Source organism: Equus przewalskii, chromosome 4 (assembly GCF_037783145.1).
Source record: "Equus przewalskii isolate Varuska chromosome 4, EquPr2, whole genome shotgun sequence".
In the NCBI taxonomy this organism is placed as follows: Eukaryota; Metazoa; Chordata; class Mammalia; order Perissodactyla; family Equidae; genus Equus; species Equus przewalskii.
In genome coordinates this window covers 107,739,846-107,759,998 of record NC_091834.1, presented here as the reverse complement: position 1 = coordinate 107,759,998, position 20,153 = coordinate 107,739,846, and the positions used below count along the sequence as shown (strand labels likewise).

The 20,153-nt window shown below is 45.9% G+C and overlaps 1 protein-coding gene across 8 annotated transcripts in view; it reads left to right on the top strand.

Moving 5' to 3' along the window:
* PTPRN2 (protein tyrosine phosphatase receptor type N2) overlaps positions 1-20,153 on the top strand; it is a 924,814-nt gene that overhangs the window by 208,641 nt on the left and 696,020 nt on the right. For 6 of the 8 annotated variants that reach the window (XM_070618094.1, XM_070618092.1, XM_070618089.1 and 3 more), the window contains one exon: positions 19,519-19,632. The exons of the other annotated variants lie outside the window; for them this stretch is intronic. In XM_070618094.1, the coding sequence (XP_070474195.1) occupies positions 19,519-19,632 (114 nt within the window). The remainder of the gene's footprint in view (positions 1-19,518; positions 19,633-20,153) is intronic. 8 annotated transcript variants of the gene reach the window in all.

The window sequence follows — 20,153 nt, the reverse complement described above, 5'->3', positions numbered from 1 at the left end:
CCTTGCAGACGTGAGCTTGTCTCTTTGTCTTTGTCTTTTCTTCTGTGCTCGGCGCTCAGCACTGTTGCTGGATGAGGGTGCACATTTGGGGTCAGTCTGTCTATCATCTACTCAGAAGGTGTGTCTTGGGCATCTGCTGTGTGCCAGTCCTGCGTTTGGCACTAGAATACTGGTAGTGTTTTGGTTGGGAGTTTTACTATTATTATTTTTAATTATGTTTGACTTTCCTGTTCCAAAAAAGTTAAGGAAGCAACAAAGAGCTATAGCATAAGCCTGATAAATTTGAAGTTGAAATGTGAAATCCTAGCCAGGGAAGGGAGAAAGAAGCAAATGTGCTGCCCAGAATGGTCAACGAAGCTACTGGGATTAAGTCTTAAATTTGCCTTGAGCTCCCTGGCATGCAGGAGAAAAGAGGAAAAAGAATAAGTTGAGTGAAGTTTTATAAATAATAAACAAATTCTCATACTAGGTTAGACAAAGGGAAATGATTGACTTGTTGGTTATGTTAGAATCCAGGGAGAGTTTTATCAAGAGTGAGACCATTGTATTGTCCTTATGCTAAAAAATTATGATCTTTTATGTTAGATGTCTTGTATCCCAACAGTGAAGGTTTAATAATTTATTTAAATGCTGCAGACAGCCAATAGGTCATTTGCATAGTTTTATATGTGTGTGAAAGAGTGTGAAAAAATTGTCCATTTTTAAAAAAGATTGGGCTTGGGGCTCAATAGTGTGCCCCGGCCTGAGAATGAAAACCCTGGGGTACAGTCATGACTGGGTCCTGGCAGCTGGGCAGGCTCCTGGAGTTGGCCTCCTGTCCTGCAGGCAGCAGGCCTCCGGAAGCCTTGGGCAAGCACAGCCTTTCTGAATCTCAGACTTGCTCGCGAGCTGACTCCTTCCTCCACCTTCTCCAGTGGCCACAACTCAGCACTGTCTGTTCTGCTGTGCGTTCTCTGGATCCGCCTTTCGTGCCGGCCGCCTATGAGGACCAGTGATCCTGTTCACGTCCAGATGGCAGACACTGGACTTTGGATGCTGCTGGAGTAGTTCAGCAGAACCTGGCACTTGGAGGACTTGCTTTTGGTTCATAAAAGCCTCTGCACCTACAGGTTTCTCCACCCTCCCGCCGAGCACCCTCTTGGGCCCGGACTGCCTGTGGGCCATAGCTAGCAGCCAGCCCATGCATGTCTGCAGCTGTGAGAGTTGCATGTGTTCGTCTCTTTGGATGAAGTGCACAGATCAGCACAGTGCAGGCAGTAGCTAGTGCCAGCGGGGCATGGCTGGGGATGCCTCTCTCAGAGTGAGATGAAGGTGGCGATGCTTGCAGCTCAGAGAAACTGGAGTACAGACAATCACAGGTATTTTCAGGCAAACCCAGAGCATTTGAACTAGAAAGGATCTTAGAAGATATCTAATTTAACTCTTGCTTTAGGAAACTGAGGCAAGGAGTGGAATAATTTGCCCAAGTTTGTACAGCAGGCTGGGGGCAGAACTGGGACTAGACCTGGTCTCCTTGGGCCCTGTTTGGTGCTCCTGTTGTGTTCTCATTGCTGTTCAGTGGAGCTCACAGGGCAAGGGATGGCTTCAGGCAGGGGGCACACACAGTCTCTCAGGCGTGAAGTGAGTGCTGAGCTGTAGCTTCAACAACATTCTTAGCAAAGTGAGTAGTGTCCAGCCACTACCTTATAGGGCTGTTTGCACAGCCCAAAGCAATGTGTCATCTTTCGACTCTGACCTTCAATTTTATTCCATTGTTTTCTATTAAAGGAAAGCCATGGAGGCTAGAATATCATACCAGGGCTGACAGTGAGGATGGCGGCTGCAGGCAGTGTCTTGTGTGAGGGGGGACTGTCTCCACCACAGGCAAGGACAGGGACGACCCCGACAGGTCGCCCATCCCTCGGGACTCAGTTTTCTCGTTTGTAAACGAAAGGGCCTGAATAGAATACACACTACCATTCTCTTCAGCTCTCAGTAAAGACCCTGATTATTCCAGAAGTCACATGGCGTGACCTGTTGACCTGTGGAGTGAGCGCCTGGCAGGTGGCTGGGCTGGGATCCGTCCTTTCTGGAACAGAGCAGAAGGACGGGCAGAGCCACTGCCCAAGATGAGAAGAGCAGTTCAGCAAGGTTAATGTCTCCATTTGAAAATCTATTACTGCTCCCACCTAAAACATTTAGATTCCAGTGATTGAACGCCATGGTTGATAATACTAAGGGGAGTTTTCTTTGCAGGAAGGGCTAAGCGCTCTGAGGCTCAGGTGTGATTCATTTTTGCAATCAATACTGTGCTCAGGATTACCAGCACCAGCCTGCCCCCGCCTCCCCCTCTGGAGAGCTCTGAGGCCCAGAAATTCTGTCCAGCGCTCCAAACGCTACAGCTGCCAGGTCTGGTCTTCATGGTTCAGAAGTCAATAAGAAGTTTAAATGCAGCCGTGAATGAGCAGTAGTGTTGCACAGACCTGATCTCAATTTGGTTTTCAATACTTATCAGAAGGAAGTGAAGGAGCCATGCTAATGGCTATCCAGACGTTTCTGGAAAAGCCCACCAATGGTGGCAGTGGGAGAAGCACTCGTGGACACTTGCCCCAGGCAGCCAGCTGCGGTAGGAAGCGAGTGCCCCTCTCTTCTTGATGCTGGACGTTCCGCTGCCTGCGTTTCAGCCACTGCAAGCGAAAGTTATCAGGTCATGCAGCAGACCCTTCCACGGTGGGGGCAGTGGCCATGCACGCCAAGGCCTTTCCTGAGGAGGGCTGTGCAGGGGCTGGCATCTGCCTGAGAGTGAGTCCTGCAGGGGCAGCTACAGTGGGGGACTGACCGGGCGGTGTGAGCCTTCTTGGCCTGCAGTGCCCCCTCTGCGGTGCCCACCCCCGATGCTGGCTCTGCCCTTGGCTGTAAGGGCTGCCCTCTCCCTCCCAGTCAGTGTGCTCCCGAGAGCCATCTCCCCACAAAAGTGTGATGCTGACAAGTTCCCCAAAAGTGCAGTCTTTTCTTTTTTTTTAATGGGATCCATGTGGGTCTGAAAGCTGGTTCCAGTGTGATCTGATTATTTTCTGAAGGGATTTCCAGAACCAGGTTACACAGTTCACCCCTGAGGGACCATGGGAGAAGGTATACTCACATGCATCTCTTGTCTCAAGGGCCCTGCTGGGAGGAGGGGCTGGGCAGCCAGCCACCAAGTGACTCTGGAAGAAGGGTCTCTGTCTGGCCTCTGGCCTTTCCTTTCTCTAGGCCTCCTGACTCTCTGCAGACCAGTGCAGCCCTCCGGACTGAACACACTCTTTGGGGAGGCACAGAACACACTGATCCGCTTCACTGAGCATCTCTGTTGATGGAAGGGCCGTGCTTTGTCCCCATGACCTGTCTGAAGGGATGAGCATGGGAACTGATAAAACACAGCCTAGCAGAGGGCTGGGGTCCGAGCTGCCCATATAAGCCTCTGTTTGGGGGATGGTATCTTCTGTCAGCTTGTGGGGTCCCACCTCACTCAGCATGATCCGCTGACTGATGAAAGACACTTGTAAACAGAGAGGGGGACGATTTCCAGGAGACAGTGGCACTTGGCAGGCGTCTGATTTCTTGCCAGATGAATCTCAGGTTTCTCTGGGTTCCATTTTCTCAAAAGCAGTTACGGATGCTGCTCGTGTCCGTCCCATACATCCCAAATCATGTGCCTTCAGCTTGTTTATTAAAGTTGAGCTAAAAGGGAAATATCAGCTCTAGCAGTCCAGCCTCTCCTCTTTCTGGGCTGGTCATATCTGAGGCCTCTTTGATTTTTACTGTTTCTTATTCTAGAACAAGAAGAGTCTGGTTTTCCATGTCTGTATGCAGTTCCAAATTCCTGTGTGGCATTTCAACCAATACCCCAAAGAGTTTCTTGTATTAAATTCCAAGTAGTGTGTTAGCATTCAAAACCCAGATGCAAAGTGTTGCGAGCAGTCGTTTAACAGTAACACATGTAGCTGTTCTGATGGAGGAGATGCGTCCTGTGAGGCGCAGACCTGATGCGGTCCTGCTTTCATGGTCACGGCAGCCGGCTCTCCCCACTGAACCAGGAATCCTGCAGATACGTCAGCCCAGTTGCATCTTCTCTAGAGCTTTGGACTTAGTCGGTCCTGTGCCTCCTAGGAGCCGGCCCCTCCCCAGGCTGCAGGCTGCTTCTGCACAGGTGTGGAGGAGCAGCCACAGGTCGCTTGTGAGCACAAGCCTTACTTTCCAGGCTGTGGGGAGGGTCCTCTCAGCTGCCCACAGCTGGGCAGCGATAGTATAGAGCCGCAGGCCCACCTCCTCCAGAAAGTCCTCCCTGATCAGCCCCGACTTTCTCTGTGAACCAGGCCTGTCCCTGGGCCTTTGCTCTCAGGCACTTAGGTCCTGGCGAAGTCTTGATGCTCCTGAGTGTCTCCCATCAGCGGGGAAAGGAGCAATTTTTCCCAGAATGCTGACTACTGGGCCATGCTTGTGGACAATGTGGGTGCCACGTGTGTGCTCACCAGTCTGAACTGAACTAAATTTAACTCATTCTAAGGACTGGGAATGCACGTATGCCCCCAGGGAAAACCTGTCACCCAAGCATGATTGTCATTGTGACAATAGCAGCAACATCTGACCTCAGGAGCTTGAGCAGCTCCTCTGCCACTCCCGCTGGGGCTGGCCTCCCCCACCCATGAGAACTTTTGACTTCTGTTATCCATATCCCTCATTGCTCTTTAAGAGTGTACCACTTTGTTATATTCTTTTATTTTTATTTTGAATTTCTTCTTTTTCAATTTTTTAATTGTGGTAAAATACACATAACTAAAATGTGCCATTTTAATCACTTTTTAAGTGTACAGTTCAGTGGCATTAAGTACATTCACATTGTCGTGCAACCATCACCACCATCCATCTCCAGAACTCTTCGTCTTCCCAAATGGAAACTCTGTCCCCATTAAACACTCACTCCCCATCCCCCTCCCCAGCCCCTGGCACCCACCATCCTACTTTCTGTCTCTGAATTTGACTCCTAGGTCCCTCATATAAGTGGAATCATACAGTATTTGTCCTTTTGTGTCTGGCTTATTTCACTCAGCATCATGTCTTCAAGGTTCATCCATGTTGTAGGATGTGTCAGAATTTCCTTCCTTTTTAAAGTTGAATCATATTCCATTGTATGGATGGACCACATCTTGCTTATCAGTTCATCTGTTGATGGACACTTGGGTTGCCTCCACCTCTTGGCTGTTGTGAATGATGCTGCTGTAAACATGGGTGTGCATGTATCTCTTTGAGTCCTTGCTTTCAGTTCTTCTGTTTGTATACTCAGAGTGAAATTGTAGGATCATGTGGTAATTGTGTGTTTAGCTTTTTGAGGAACCCTATACTGTCTTCCATGGTGGCTGCACCATTTTACATTCCCACCAGCAGTGCACCGGGGACTTGCTTTTTAAATTGTTCGCTTTTTAAAGACAAATCATATTTGTCTGATACTTTACCTAGATTGTTATTTTCTAAAGATCCAAGAGTCTGTACACTTCTTGGTTCTCTCCAGACACTTGGGCGTCTGTGATACACAGTGACTGTTGGTTCTTTGCCTTTGGTTTGATTTCACTGGGAAATATGAAGGTTGCTGGGCTGTGGAGAATGTTCCCAGCCCTCATTGAGTTCTCAGCCTCAAGGTGCACTGGGACAGTGCGTGAGCTGGCCCCCATGTCTGCACACACAGGCCTGGTCTGAGCACTGAAGGCACGGTCTGTGGATCGCTGTTTTAATCAGGGTGAGCACACAGCTCCCACAGATTACCCCGCGTCTCGGTGGCTTGTTGCGGTGGACCCTGCTCCTTGCTCCTGCCAATCCAAAGGAGTTATTCCTGGTGGGGGTGCTGCCTCCTGTGCACATGGCCTCCAGGTTGCCGGGAAGAGCTCTGGGAGGCATGTGGGCTCTCATCCCCACGGCCATGTGCAGAGGTGGGGAATGACCTCCGGAAGGGCTGTGAGTGACTTGTCTGCAATGCAGAATCCACTCAAAAAATTGGTTGCTGCTATCCACTAGCTAAAAAGAGCCACACACTGGCCCATCCTCCTCTTTTCATCTCTCCTCAAGCCCCCACTGGTTTATTTTTCCTGTGTCTGGGCTCGGGCGATCACAGTGATGAAGGTTCTTGAACTACACGATATCTGGAATGTTGGTTCTGCTTCCCCACACCCTGGTCATGTGCTAGTTATCACAGCTGGTTTTCCACCTCGCAAGAGAGGTGATGTGATAATAATAAAGAGTGTGGACTCTGGAGCCAGCCTGCCACTTACTGTGTGACTTGCAGCAAGTTGTTCAACCTCTCTGGGCCCTAGTGTTCCAGGAGTGAAGAGGCCCATTATGGTTTATACCACTGAGGGTTGTGGTAGGATTACCCAAGTCAAGTGTGTCAGAATGGAGCCTGGCACATCATAGTCCTAGGTACATGTTAACTCTTATTTGGGGAGCTGACATACATGGGACCCGAGGGATTTTGTTAACTGGTTTCAGAACAAGATGTTCCATCACTGCAGCATGACTATGATGGCCATGTTTGCTACGTCAGGAACTGGGACATGCGTTCTGAAGGGAGAACTGGTGTTCAGGGTGACGATGGCCAGAGGGCTGTTCTGGAAGGCGCCAGGCAGGACTTCGGACATCACAGATGCACACTGTTGGCTGTGAGGCTTCGGGCAAGCTCCGGAGTCTCTCTGCGCCTCCGTTCCCAGGTGGTGTGAGAGGGGATGATGGTGCTCATGGGAAACAGCTGCCAGGAGTGTGCTGAAGTTTAGATGAGCGGTTGCAAGTAAAGTGCTTAGGAAAGTGCCTGTGACATAAGTGCTCAGGGAACAGCGATGTGTGTAGTTTTTCCTCACAGGGCTGTCCCTGACCCCTGGTAGGAGCACCACCTCACACGGCAGTGCCCAACACCCACTGCTCAGCCAGCCACTCTGCCTGGGGCCTGTTACCAAGTTTACCTTCCCAAGACTCAACACGCTTCTTGGGAGACATGGATCCCTGGTACTCACAGAACGGGTGGTGGAGTATCCCCACCTCCTGAGACTGGGGACTGAGGCTGGCTCCCAGCTTCAGGACAGCTGGCACCTCTCTGGGTCCCTGGCTACACTGTGCACACAGGCACCAGACACAGGAGCCTGGAATTGTGTTCCCTGAGAACAGAAACGATTTTGTAGCTTCATTGCAGAAATGTACGTGGAGGATATTTTATCAATTCAAAGAAAAGGTTTTTCCCCTCTCTTCAGAATTCTTTTCAACAGGGTAGTGATTCTAGACTGTATTACTTTTCACTTCTCCAAAGATATCTGGGGAAGATTTTGTTCTTGTAGTGCTGGGGCTCTGATGGTGGGGTCCCACAAGGGGAGGCAGGAAAGAATTAAAGGGTGGTCGGGCCTGAAATAGCAGAACACCGGAGGGGGATGGTCCCCAAGCTGGCCTGCCAAGTGGGTGCTTGCAGATTTTGGGGGGCCCCTCGGCCTGGTATGGACCCTGCAGATGGGGGGGTGGTCCCTCTGCCTGGTTGTGGACCCTGCAGATGGAGGAGGGGGTCCCTCAGCCTGGTGTGGACCCTGCAGATGGAGGAGGGGGTCCCTCAGCCTGGTTGTGGACCCTGCAGATGGAGGTGGTGGTCCCTCGACCTGGGTGTGGACCCTGCAGATGGGGGATCCCTCGGCCTGGTTGTTGACCCTGCAGGCAGGGGGTTGTAGACTTCTGGCTTCGCTTCTCCAGGGATGAGAAGCTTCTGCGTCAGTAAGCCCCAGGCATTTGTGCTGCTGAGGGACTAACATGTCATTGACTCGGTGCTGAGAGTGCAGAGACTGCCTCTGGGTCAGGCCCCCTCCATACGGCCTGTGCACAGGCACATCATTTATGGGGACAACCATCCTGCAGGGCCTGAGGGGCACCTTTAATGTGGTGGGAGGGGGGCACAGGCGTGCATGCTGAGCGCTCTGAGCTGGTTCAGTCCCCCACAGCCCTTCACGGTGAGGTGCATCTTCATCTCCCAGAGGTCGAAGACTGTCCCTGTTTGTTCCATGAGTGTGGAGAAGGTGAGGCTTACTGTGTCCACTCAGCCCTGTGGAGGGTTTGCCCTGGGACAAGGGCTGGGTCAGGGGTGCATGTGGTGCCCATGTGGGAAATGCTTGCAAAGCCCATGGGACAGACAGCACTTGTGGGGACAATCTGGGAGGGCTCTTGCTGCTCTTCTCAGTGTGAGAGTGTGAGTGCATGTGAGCGAGTGTTATTTGCAAGCATGAGTGTTCACATGTGAGTGTGTCAGCTATAGTACACAAGTGTGAGTGTGCACACGTGAGTGTGAGCATTGTGTGAGTGTGTAAGCTTGGGTGGGTGTGTGCACATGAGATCATGTGACTGTGCGTACTTGTGCATGTGTGGGTGAGTGTGAGTGTGCATGTGTCTTACTTCCCCTGCATCCCTGGGAAACAGCGTGCCATGTCCTCACTCGAGTCCCACTGGAGCATGGGGCCACCACGCTGGGTCCCTGACGTGTCTGGCTGTTCCAGCAACCTTGTCCTGAGCTGGACCAGTGTGCCTGGATCTGTCACTGCTGAGGATCTGATGCTGCGGGTGGCGGCCATGAGGGGTTGCTGTTGCTGTTTCATCTATGCTGGCTACCTGTGTGCCAAGTTTGATGCAGGGAGGGGTGAAGGAGGATCAAGTTTCATAAAATGTAATGTGGAGCGGTTGCTTCCTGGGTGGCAGCTCCTTGTAGGTTGACAGGTGCTTCCATGCGGCAGGTATAACCCATGGGCCAGGAGTAGGGACCTGGCTCCCCCTGAAAGCACTGCTTCTAGGAAGTGCTTTAGACCTTTAGATCAAAGGTGTTCCTTTAGTCCCCTAAGATCAATTGTCTGCTTCACAAGGTGGATGAATGCGTTTGCTGCTCACTATATACAGTGTTTTGAGAACCTGAATGCATATCATGGGCCACTGCTTCTGTGATTATGGAAAGAAGAAGGTCTTGTGAATGCTGCCTGTTCCTACCCTCACAAGGAATTCTGCACATGGCTGACTTTCCGGACATTTCACCCTGCCCCATGATTATTTTAATAGCACCTCTGGTGCACCCTCATTTGCAAAGACTTGATGGTTGTGGCACCTCTTTTGCCTGTCTCTTCTCACTCCAAAATCAAGAATATTGTTCTTGAGGTTCCAGGGAACCAAGATAATGCATTTATACAAGCATATTATTTACACAAATAAACCATTTATACAGGTTATTGAACGGGTGTGTGCATTGCAATGATTTCTGAATGTGCCCTAAGCTGACTACCCCACTTTCAAAACCTAAATTAGGTTATCACATGGTGTTTATTAATTCTCCAGCCCCATTATCTCTTCTCAGAGAGAGAATGGAGAAATCTAAAAAAGACGTAAAAAGAAACACTAGCAAAGACATTAAAAATAAAAGAAGAAAAGATGATTAAATATCATGGGTACAAAGAAAATGATTACTTCCCTGAAATAAATGCCACCAGAGCTTGCACAACTAAAAACGATCAGTAAGTTGACATGAGCTGTCTGGTAGCCCTGGTAAAGAGGGCAACTGGAAGGCGGAAGGTGGTTGGTCCTGGCCCTGGGGTCTGGGGGATTCCTCCCATGGATCTTTGCGGTAGAGATGATGGTGATACTGTGAGTGACGTTTCTCAGCAGGCACACAATCATGCTCCACAGGCTTTTTTCTTAGAATGTCCTTTAAGGCAAATCTGAGGCATATCACCTAAGAGAAACTTAGCAAAAAACGACTCTCTCAACGGGAGAGCAAAACCAACTTGTTCAAGCCCGTGGCTGCCTGGTGGTCTGACCTGATGGTTCTGGATCGCTCTCCAAGAGGCCCAGCACTTAGCAGTCCGTGAAAGCCATGGCATCTTGAGAGTGAAGGCTCAGCGTCTCGGAGCATGAGCTTCCTTCCCCAGAGCAGAGGTCCACTAGGACCGCCTCTCCCATGTGTGATGAGCTGGGGTAGAACAAGCACCCTGAGGCTGAGCAGAGTGTGTGTGGGAGAGGTAGAGGAGGCCCAGTGTTTGCTGAGAAAATACGGAGGTGCATCCCTGTGATTTGCAGTCTCCATGAGCCCCTCTCTTTGGTCTCAGTGATCCCTGGCCCTTCATTCCAGCTGCTGGGAGTTGAAGACTTCTAAATCGAACAAATTAGGATCCTAGCTAATGGTGTTATAAGTTTCTGTGGGCATCTCAGTTTTCTTTCAGGCAAATGGAAAAATACCAGTTAATCAGTCACAAATATGTATTTAATCCACAGGGGCTTTAGAGCGTAGTATCAGATGCTGTGGGGAATTTAAGAGGCAGGAGCTGTGATGCTGCCTGCCTTCCAGGAGCTCACAGTGCCCCTGGGCGAGAGAAGAATGTTGGTGCTGAAGGGTTGTGAGGGTGAGGGGCAAGTCTTGCGTTGTGGAGATGTGTGTGTGTGAGTGTGAGTGTATGTACACAGGGGCGTCATGGGAGAGCATGTACATGTGTGAGTGCTTGCACACACGTGTGTGGAGTGGGGTCAGGGGACATGTGCAGTCCCACAGACTAAGGGAGAAGGAGGCACTGTTGGTTCAGCAGTAGGGACATTGCGACAGGCCTGCATCTGTATTTAGAGGACAGTGATGTTTATGAGTGAAAATGACTTTTGCCTGTGGGAACACTGCTCCAAGGAGCACTGGTTAAAACAAATGAACAGACAAGATAAACAAGCTATATTTTCACATTCTTCCAAAAGTCCAGCATAAAATTGTGAGTGTTTTCCCTTTGCAGTGGAAGATACTGCCATTCATTCTAGATGACTGTTAATACAAATGTCTCTAAGCAGCTTTTGCTCTTCGGAGCTTCTGGTCTGTGATACTGAGCTGGGAGATGGCTGTCTGTTTTCTCTGGACCTCAAATGTCCCTTCTCTTTCTATCTTTAGAACTGCCCACTCTCTGGTCCCCAGAGGCTGTGGGGATCCAGGCTTCTGCTCTGCAAAATAGAGAGGAGGATTGACATTGTGGACTCTGAATAACAAAAGAATAAGCAAAATGGATTTGCTAAGGCTAACTGAGGCCCAAATTACAAAATGGAGTCTCAGTTGACACCATTCTATAGTGAATGTCATTATACATTTATCCAAACTCATAGAATGTACAACAGCAAGAGTGAACTCTAATGTAAACCGTAGACTTGGGGTGATTATGATATGTCCATGTAGGTTCATCACTTGTAACAACTGTCCCATTGGTGGGAGACGTTGATAATGAAGGAAGCTGTGCATGTGTCGGGGAAAGGAGGGTATGGGAAATCTCTTTACTTTCCTGTTAATTTTGCTGTGAACCTAAAACTGCTCTAAAAATAAATAATAAGTAGTCTATTAATTAAAAGTATGCACTGGGAACAGTGTCAATCTCTACCTCATCAGCATGGCCCCACAGTCTAGGGGCAAAGAGAATCAGTAGTTTAATTTCAACTTTCAAATAATTAAAACCAAATTATTGGCTAAAACTAATTTTAAAAGCACAAAATATTATGTATTATGATATATACTAAATAGATGTTTAAAAGAAAAGTGTCAAGAAAATCTAATTAACATTTTCCTGGGAATATATTTACAACATTGTAAACCACAAACCTAATTTAGAGAATGATGTCATTGTACTTCAGAAGGGACATAATTTACTTGGAATGTTTCAAAACAGGCAATGTCTTCAGCCATGTTTCTCGATGAAAACTTGATTGATTCGGGGAGTGTCCTTGGGAGGTAATTCTCAGACATGTTTCTGAAGTGTGGTTACCCAGGGACATTAAATGGTGGCTGATAAGGACTCCAGCCATGAGCTAGGGAACCAGGCTTCTCCTCCAGCTCAGCCACCATCCCTCTTGTGGCCTTGGTCACGACGCTCCAGCCTCATCTGTAAAGTGTGGGGTCAGACCATCTTAATGCTCCTTCTAGTCCCAGTATGCTATGATTCTACTTACAAGATATTTCCATTTGAAAAGTAAAATGAGAAGAGAGAGTGATATCAGTGACATGGCTCAGTGAGCTCACCTGGGACTCTCTCCCCTCCAAATTACAACCAAAAAGAGCAACCGCTTTCCAACCAAAAAAAACATCCTAATAACAGAAATTGTCAGAGACCCAAAGCAACCAAAAGTCAGAAGGCAGAGAGGCTGGAGCTGCCCTTGGAGGAGGTGGAACAGGGTAAGAGAGAACTTCGCTCCCTCCCCTAGAGACTGGGATCACTGCCGTGGGTGAGGGAAGGAGCGGGAGAGGGGCTGCACATCTGGGGATCATCCAGGACTCCCACCGTCCATGCAGTGGAAACCCTCTAACAGGGGAAGGCTTTCGCATGGGGGAACCTCAGCAAGCCAGGGCCCCGGGAAAACAGAGAGCGAGAGCTGAACAGAATCCAGGTCTGCATGCAAGAGAAAGTGCCCCTCCTCCCTCAACCCGTGCTGCATGCCACCATCACAGCTGAAGGCAGAGGACTCAGAGTGCGTGGCTCTCGACCCCCATCTAGTGGCGACAGGCTGTAACTGCAACCGAATAATAGCATCATGCACAAAAACTGCTCCTCTAACATCCAGCAATTTATAAAAGCTCCAGACCAGAAGGAAAACAATAAAAACACAGAATTCTGTCCTGAGGACTTGGAAATAGGTAAACTAAGTGAAAATGAGTTCAGAATAGCTATCATCAAAAAACTCAATGAGGTAAAGGGAAATATAGAGAAACAAGTCAATGAGTTCTGGAGTTACTTCACAAAAGAGATTGAAACTATAAAGAAGAACCAATCAGAAATACTAGAGATGAAAAATACAATGGATCAGATAAAACAGAATACAGATTCCTTGAATGCCCATGTAGACATCATAGAGGAGAAAATTAGCATAATTGAAGATAGACAGGCTGAATGGCTCCAGAGAGAGGAAGAAAGACAACTAAGAATTTAAAAAAATGAAGAAAATCTCTGAGAAATAGCTGCCTCAATGAGAAAATGCAACTTAAGGATAATCAGAATTCCTGAGGGCATGGAAAAGGAAAATGGAGCAGAAAGTGTGTGCTCAATGAAATTATAGAAGAGAACTTCTCAAATCTAGGGATTGAGAGAGAAATGTGTGTGGAGGAAGCTTTCAGATCTCCTAGATTTGTCAATGTAAAAACACCTACTGCAAGGCACATAGTAGTAAAAATGGCAAAAATGAACGACAAAGAAAGAATACTCAGGGCAGCAAGGCAGAAGAAAATAACGTACAAAGGAACCCCTATCAGACTTTCAGCGGATTTCTCTACAGAAACCTTACAAGCTAGGAGAGATTGGAATGACGTATTCAAAACTTTAAAGGATAAAAATCATCAGCCAAGAATACCCTATCCAGCAAAAATATCCTTCAGATACGAGGGAGAAATTAAATCTTTTCCAGACAAACAAAAGGAAGGGACTTCATAGTCACACAACCTCCACTACAAGATATCCTCAAGAAGGCTCTCATACCTGAAAAAAAAAAAAGGGAGAAAGACATCACAAAACACAGAGTAGGGAGATGGATAGAATCAGAATAGGATAGCAACAGCTATCTACTAACAGGATAGTACAGCATTAGGATAAAGGGAAGGAAATCACCAAAAACAAAGACAATCTTATCACTCTAACCACAAACTCACAACACAAGTTGGAATAAGAGATGGAAATACTAATTTAGGAGGGGAGGAGGAAAGGGACTGAAACAGTCTAGGCTAAGTAAGTAAGAGACCACCAGAAAATGGACTATGTTATACATGAGGTTCTGAATACAAACTTCAGGGTAGCCACTAAACTAAAACACAGAACAGAGAAACAAAACATAAATAAGGAAAAATCTAAGAAACCCAGCATACAAAATTGCAGAAGTCATTGGGCAGGCTAAAACACACAGGACGAGAAACAAAGGAAACACAGGAAAATCGGAAAACAAGCAATAGAATGACAGCATTAAGCCTTCATGCATCAATACTCACCCTCAACGTATACGGATTGAATTCTCCAATAAAAAGACACACAGTGGCAAAATGGATTAAAGAACAAGATCCAACAATTTGTTGCCTCCAGGAAACACACCTCAGCTCCAAGGACAAACACAGGCTCAGAGTGAAGGGGTGGAAGACAACCCTTTAAGCTAATAGCAAACAAAAGAAAGCAGGTGTCTCAATGCTTATATCAGACAAAACAGACTTCAAGATAAGGCAGGTACAGAGAGACACAGAGGGCCAATATATAATGATCAAAGGGATACTTCATCAAGAAGAAATAAGGCTTATAAATATCTGTGCACCCAACACAGGAGCACCAAAGTTCATAAAGCAACTATTAACAAACCTAAAAGAAGATATCAAAAATAACACAATAATAGTAGAGGACCTCAACACCCCACTCACATCAATGGACAGATCCTCCAGACAGAAAATCAACAAAGAAACAGTGCAGCTAAATGAAAAGCTAAAACAGTTGGACTTAATAGACACGTATAGAACACTCCATCCAAAAACAGCAGAATACACGTTCTTCTCAAGTGCGCGTGGAACATTCTCAAGGATAGACCATATGTTGGGAAACAAGGCAAGCCTCTACAAATTTAAAAACATTGAAATTACAACAAGCATCTTCTCCGATCATAATGCTATAAAGCTAGAAATTAATTGCAAGAAAAAAGCTGAGAAAGGCACAAGGACGTGGAGACTAAACAATATGCTATTGAACAAGCAATGGATCATTGAAGAAATTAAAGAAGAAATCAAAAAATGCCTGGAGACAAATGAAAATGATAACATGCCATACCAACTCATATGGGATACAGCAAAAGCTGTCTCAAGAGGAAAATTCATCACAATACAGGCACATCTTAACAAACAAGAAAAATCCCAAATGAGCAATCTTAAACTACACCTAACTGAATTAGAGAAAGAAGAACAAACAAAGCCCAAAGTCAGCAGAAGGAGAGAAATAATAAAAATCACAGCAGAAATAAATGCTATTGAAACAAAAAAGGCAGTAGTAAAGATCAATGAAACAAAGAGCTGGTTCTTTGAGAAGATAAATAAAATTTACAAACCCCTAGCCAGACTTACAAAGAAAAAAAGACAGAAAGCTCAAATAAACAAAATCAGAAATGAAAGAGGAGAAATAACAACACACTCCGCCGAAATACAACGGATTATAAGAGAATACTAAGAAAAACTATATGCCAACAAAATGGATAACCTAGAGGAAATGGATAAATTCTTGGACTCCTACAATCTCCCAAAGCTCAGTCAAGAAGAAGCAGACAATTTAAACAGACCAATCACAAGGAAAGAGATTGACACAGCAATCAAAAGCATCCCAAAGAATAAAACCCCAGGACAAGATGGCTTTCCTGAGGAATTCTACCAAACTTTCAGAGAGGATTTAACACCTATCCTTTTCAAGCTATTCCAAAAAATTAGGGAGGATGGAACACTTCCTAACACATTCTATGAGGCCAACATCACGCTGATACCAAAGCCTGACAGGGACAGCACAAAAAAGGAGAACTACAGGCCAATATCGCTGATGAACATAGATTTTTTTTTTTGCATAGATGCTAAAATTCTCAACAAAATTTTGGCAACCCGAATTCAGCAATTCATCAAAAGGAACATACATCATGATCAAGTGGGAGTCATACCAGGGACACAGGGATGGTTCAACATCTGCAAATCAATCAACGTGATACACCACGTCAATAAACTGAGGAATAAAAACCACATGATCATCTCAATAGATGCAGAGAAAGCATTTGACAAGATCCAACAGCCATTTATGATAAAAACTCTGAACAAAATGGGGATAGAAGGGAACTACCTCAACATAATAAAGGCCATCTATGACAAACCCACAGCCAACATCATACTCAATGGGCAAAAACTGAGTACCATACCCCTGAAAACAGGGACGAGACAAGGATGCCCTCTATCACCAATCTTATTTAACATAGTACTGGAGGTCCTGGCCAGAGCAATTAGGCAAGAAGAAGGAATAAAAGGAATCCAAATAGGAAGGGAAGAAGTGAAACTCTTGCTGTTTGCAGATGAGATGATCTTATATATAGAAAACCCCAAAGAATCCATTGGAAAACTTTTAGAAATAATCAACAACTACAGCAAAGTTGCAAGGTATAAAATCAATTTACATAAATCAGTAGCATTTCTATACTCTAATAACAAACTAACAGAAAAAGAACTCAAGAACACAATACCATTCGCAATCGCAACAAAAAGAATAAAATACCTCAGGGTGAATTTAACTAAGGAAGTGAAAGACCTATACAATGAAAATTACAAGGTTTTTCTGAAAGAAATGGGTGACAACATAGAGAGATGGAAAAACATTCCATGTACATGGATTGGAAGAATAAACATAGTTAAAATGTCCATTCTACCGAAAGCAATCTACAGATTCAATGCCATCCCAATCAGAATCCCAATGACGTTCTTTACAGAAATAGAACAAAGAATCCTACAATTCATATGGGGCAACAAAAGACCCTGAATTGCTAAAGCAATCCTGAGAAAAAAGAACAAAGCTGGTGGGATCACAATTCCTGACTTGAAAACATACTACAAAGCTACAGTAATCAAAACAGCATGATACTGATACTGGTACAGAAACAGGTGCACAGATCAATGGAACAGAATTGAAAGCCCAGAAATAAAACCACACATCTGTGGACAGCTAATCTTCGACAAAGGAGCTGAGGGCATACAATGGAGAAAAGAAAGTCTTTTCAACAAATGGTGCTGGGAAAACTGGAAAGCCACGTGTAAATGAATGAAAATTGACCCTTCTTTTTCACCATTCACAAAAATAAACTCAAAATGGATCAAAGACCTAAAGATGAGACCTGAAACCATAAGGCTTCTAGAAGAAAACGTAGGCAGTACACTCTTTGACATTAGTATTAAAAGGATCTTTTCGGACACCGTGTCTTCTCGGAGAAGGGAAACAATAGAAAGAATAAACAAATGGTACTTCATCAGACTAAAGAGCTTCTTCAAGGCAAAGGAAAACAGGATTGAAACAAAAAAACAACCCACTAACTGGGAAAAAATATTTGCAAGTAATACATCTGAGAAAGGCTTAATATACGTAATATATAAAGAACTCACACAACTCAACAACAAAAAAATCAAACAACCTGATCAAAAAATGGGCAGGAGGCATGAACAGACAATTCTCCAAAGAAGACATACGGATGGCCAATAGGCACATGGAAGGTGTTCATCATCGCTCATCATCAGGGAAATGCAGAACAAAACTACACTAAGACGTCACCTTACACCCATTAGAATGACAAAAATAACTAAAACAAATAGTAACAAATGTTGGAGAGGTTGTGGAGAAAAAGGAACCCTCATACACTGCTGGTGGGAATGCAAACTGGTGCAGCCACTATGGAAACAGTATGGAGATTCTCAAAAAATTAAAAATAGAACTACCGTATGATCCAGCCATCCCACTACTGGGTATCTATCCAGAGAGCTTGAAGTCAGCAATTCCAAAAGTCCCATGCACCCCAATGTTCACTGCAGCATTATTTACAATAGCCAAGACGTGGAAGCAACCTAAGTGCCCATCAACAGATGATTGGATAAAGAAGATGTGGTATATATATACAATAGAATACTACTCAGCCATAAAAAAGATCAAAATCGTCCCATTTGCAACAACATGGATGGACCTTGAGGGAATTATGTTAAGTGAAATAAGCCAGATAGAGAAGGACAATCTCTGTATGAGTCCACTCATATGAGCAATTTAAAAATGTGGACAAGGAGAACAGATCAGTGGATACCAGGGGAAAGATGGGGTGGGGGGTGGGCACAAAGGGTGAAGGGGTGCACCTACAACACGACTGACAGACAATAATGTACAACTGAAATTTCACAAGATTGTAACCTATCATTAACTCAATAAATAATAAAAAAATTTTTAAAAAAAGAAAAGTAAAATGATAGTTTCAAATAGATTCTAAAAAGTTCTTTATTTTTCTCCGTCTTTCCCCCTTTCTCCCTCCCCCTTCCTCCCCTCACATAAACACACCACCCACAGGCAGGAGTTCTTCGAGCAAAACAAAATCAAAGGAACAGGGACAGATCTTGTCTGTGTTCACACTGAGCAGACTGTCCACCTCACTTGGTGGTGGAAGTGGGACGAGACCCTCCCTTAAATAGAACTGTCACCCAAAATCACTCTGGTGATATGTGGCACTTGCGTTAATTTCAGTAAGGCACTCAGGCAAAGGGGGAATGCTGCAGAGCCCAGTGTGTCAGAGATGGCCGACAGGAGGTTTAACTTTACTCCATGGCCGTTGTCTGCCTGCTCTGAGCAGCTGGCCAAGTTGTCTTCCCAGATTCTTTGGGCTTTACAAAGTCCCATAGAAATCCATGAGATGCTTGCAATACTTAAGATGATTTTCTGCTAATCACATGGTGCCATCCGTCTTCAGCACACGTATAATATCAGACCAGCAATTACTGAGTCAGCCTGGTGCTGGGCAAATGTGTTTCTGCTAATTAAACTTGTTGCATTTGAATGGCTTTCTTCAGCTACACTCAGTGCAGTGAAACTGTTGTGGATGATGAAAGAAGCGTTTTCGCCTTCCGTCCCAGCCTGAGACTGCAGATGGCTGCTCTGTGTGTGACGCACTGGTCCCTGAATTAGTCTTTTGTGTGGATGAGAGGTGGTAATTTGAATGTTTGAACCCCCCACAGGAAGCTTGTCTCAAAGTGAACAATTCGCCATATAAAGACTAATTAGGGCCTAAATTAATTAGAAGGTGTGGTTTGAAAGGATGTTGATGAGCAGAGTCTGTCATTTCAGACAAATGGAATAGAGCCAGATAAATTGGTCCCCATTAACATCTCGCTGTTCCGCAGGCACAGCTCCTTTGCTGCATTCTCAGAAATCTCCCCTCGAAACCAGCCTTGCTGGCCATTCAGGGTCTGTTCCCATTTGCCAGCGCCTCCCACATGGTGCCCGCGTGGAAGATATTTCAACAATCCTTGTGGCTTCTGCAAATTAATATTTATACTTCCTGGGTGTTCTGTTTCTCATCTGGAAAGCCAATCCTGAATGTTATTGATTTTTTTGTCACTGGATTGTCAAAAGCAAAGCTTGACATCAAAATGTGAAAGCCGTGGGCAGGAAATTACAAGAAGGGCGGGGTGAGGGAGGGTCAGGGAGGAAGGGATGGGAAAGTAGAAAAACAAATCCAAGCTAATCCTTGTCTCTCTACCCTCACATTTGTGTTTTCCATGATGCCCTGTTTTTTATTTAAATAAACCGTTACTTTCCAAGTGCTTCTAAATTCTGATAGCTCCTTGATGACTTTTAAAACCGTGCTCCAGAGCCTCGCCATGGTGCACAGTTGGAATACGTTACAAGGATGTGTGTAATATCTCTCACCTCTCTGAAAATGAACATCACTTTTGCTTTCTTCTCTACCTCCCTTTTCTCACAGATGCAGTGTTTGGAAGGTGCCAGAAGGTTCCAGTGATAGACATATACCGCTATGAAGTGTCCCCGGTGGTTCTACAGCACCTGACAGCCACCTTACAGAAGCTCTCCCACACAGGTATGGCAGGCTCAGGCTGAAACCACCCTGGGCTGGTGGCCTGAGAGGAGATTCCTGGTGGCTGCTGTCATGCTGAGGGCTCAGCAAACACTTTGCTTCTCCTTAAAAATCCACAGGCCTCTTAGGTAGTGAGGAATTAGAAAAGGACTAAATCAGGGGCCGGCCCCGTGGCCAAGTGGTTGAGTTCGCGCTCTCCACTTCAGTGGCCCGGGATTTCACCAGTTTGGATCCTGGGCGCAGACATGGCACCGCTTGTCAGGCCATGCTGAGGTGGAGTCCCACCTACCACAACTAGAATACACAACTATATACTGAGGGGCTTTGGGGAGAAGAAAAAAAAAGAAGATTGGCAACAGTTGTTAGTTCAAGTGCCAATCTTTAAAAAAAAAGAAGAAAAGGACTAAATCACCTAGTGTCATGGTGGAGAGAAGAGGGCTGGCAGCAGACAGCCTTGGTCACAGAAGGTGCCAGTCAGCAGCTCCCTGTGTGGGCTGGAGGCCATCCTGGGTGCTGTTGCCTGC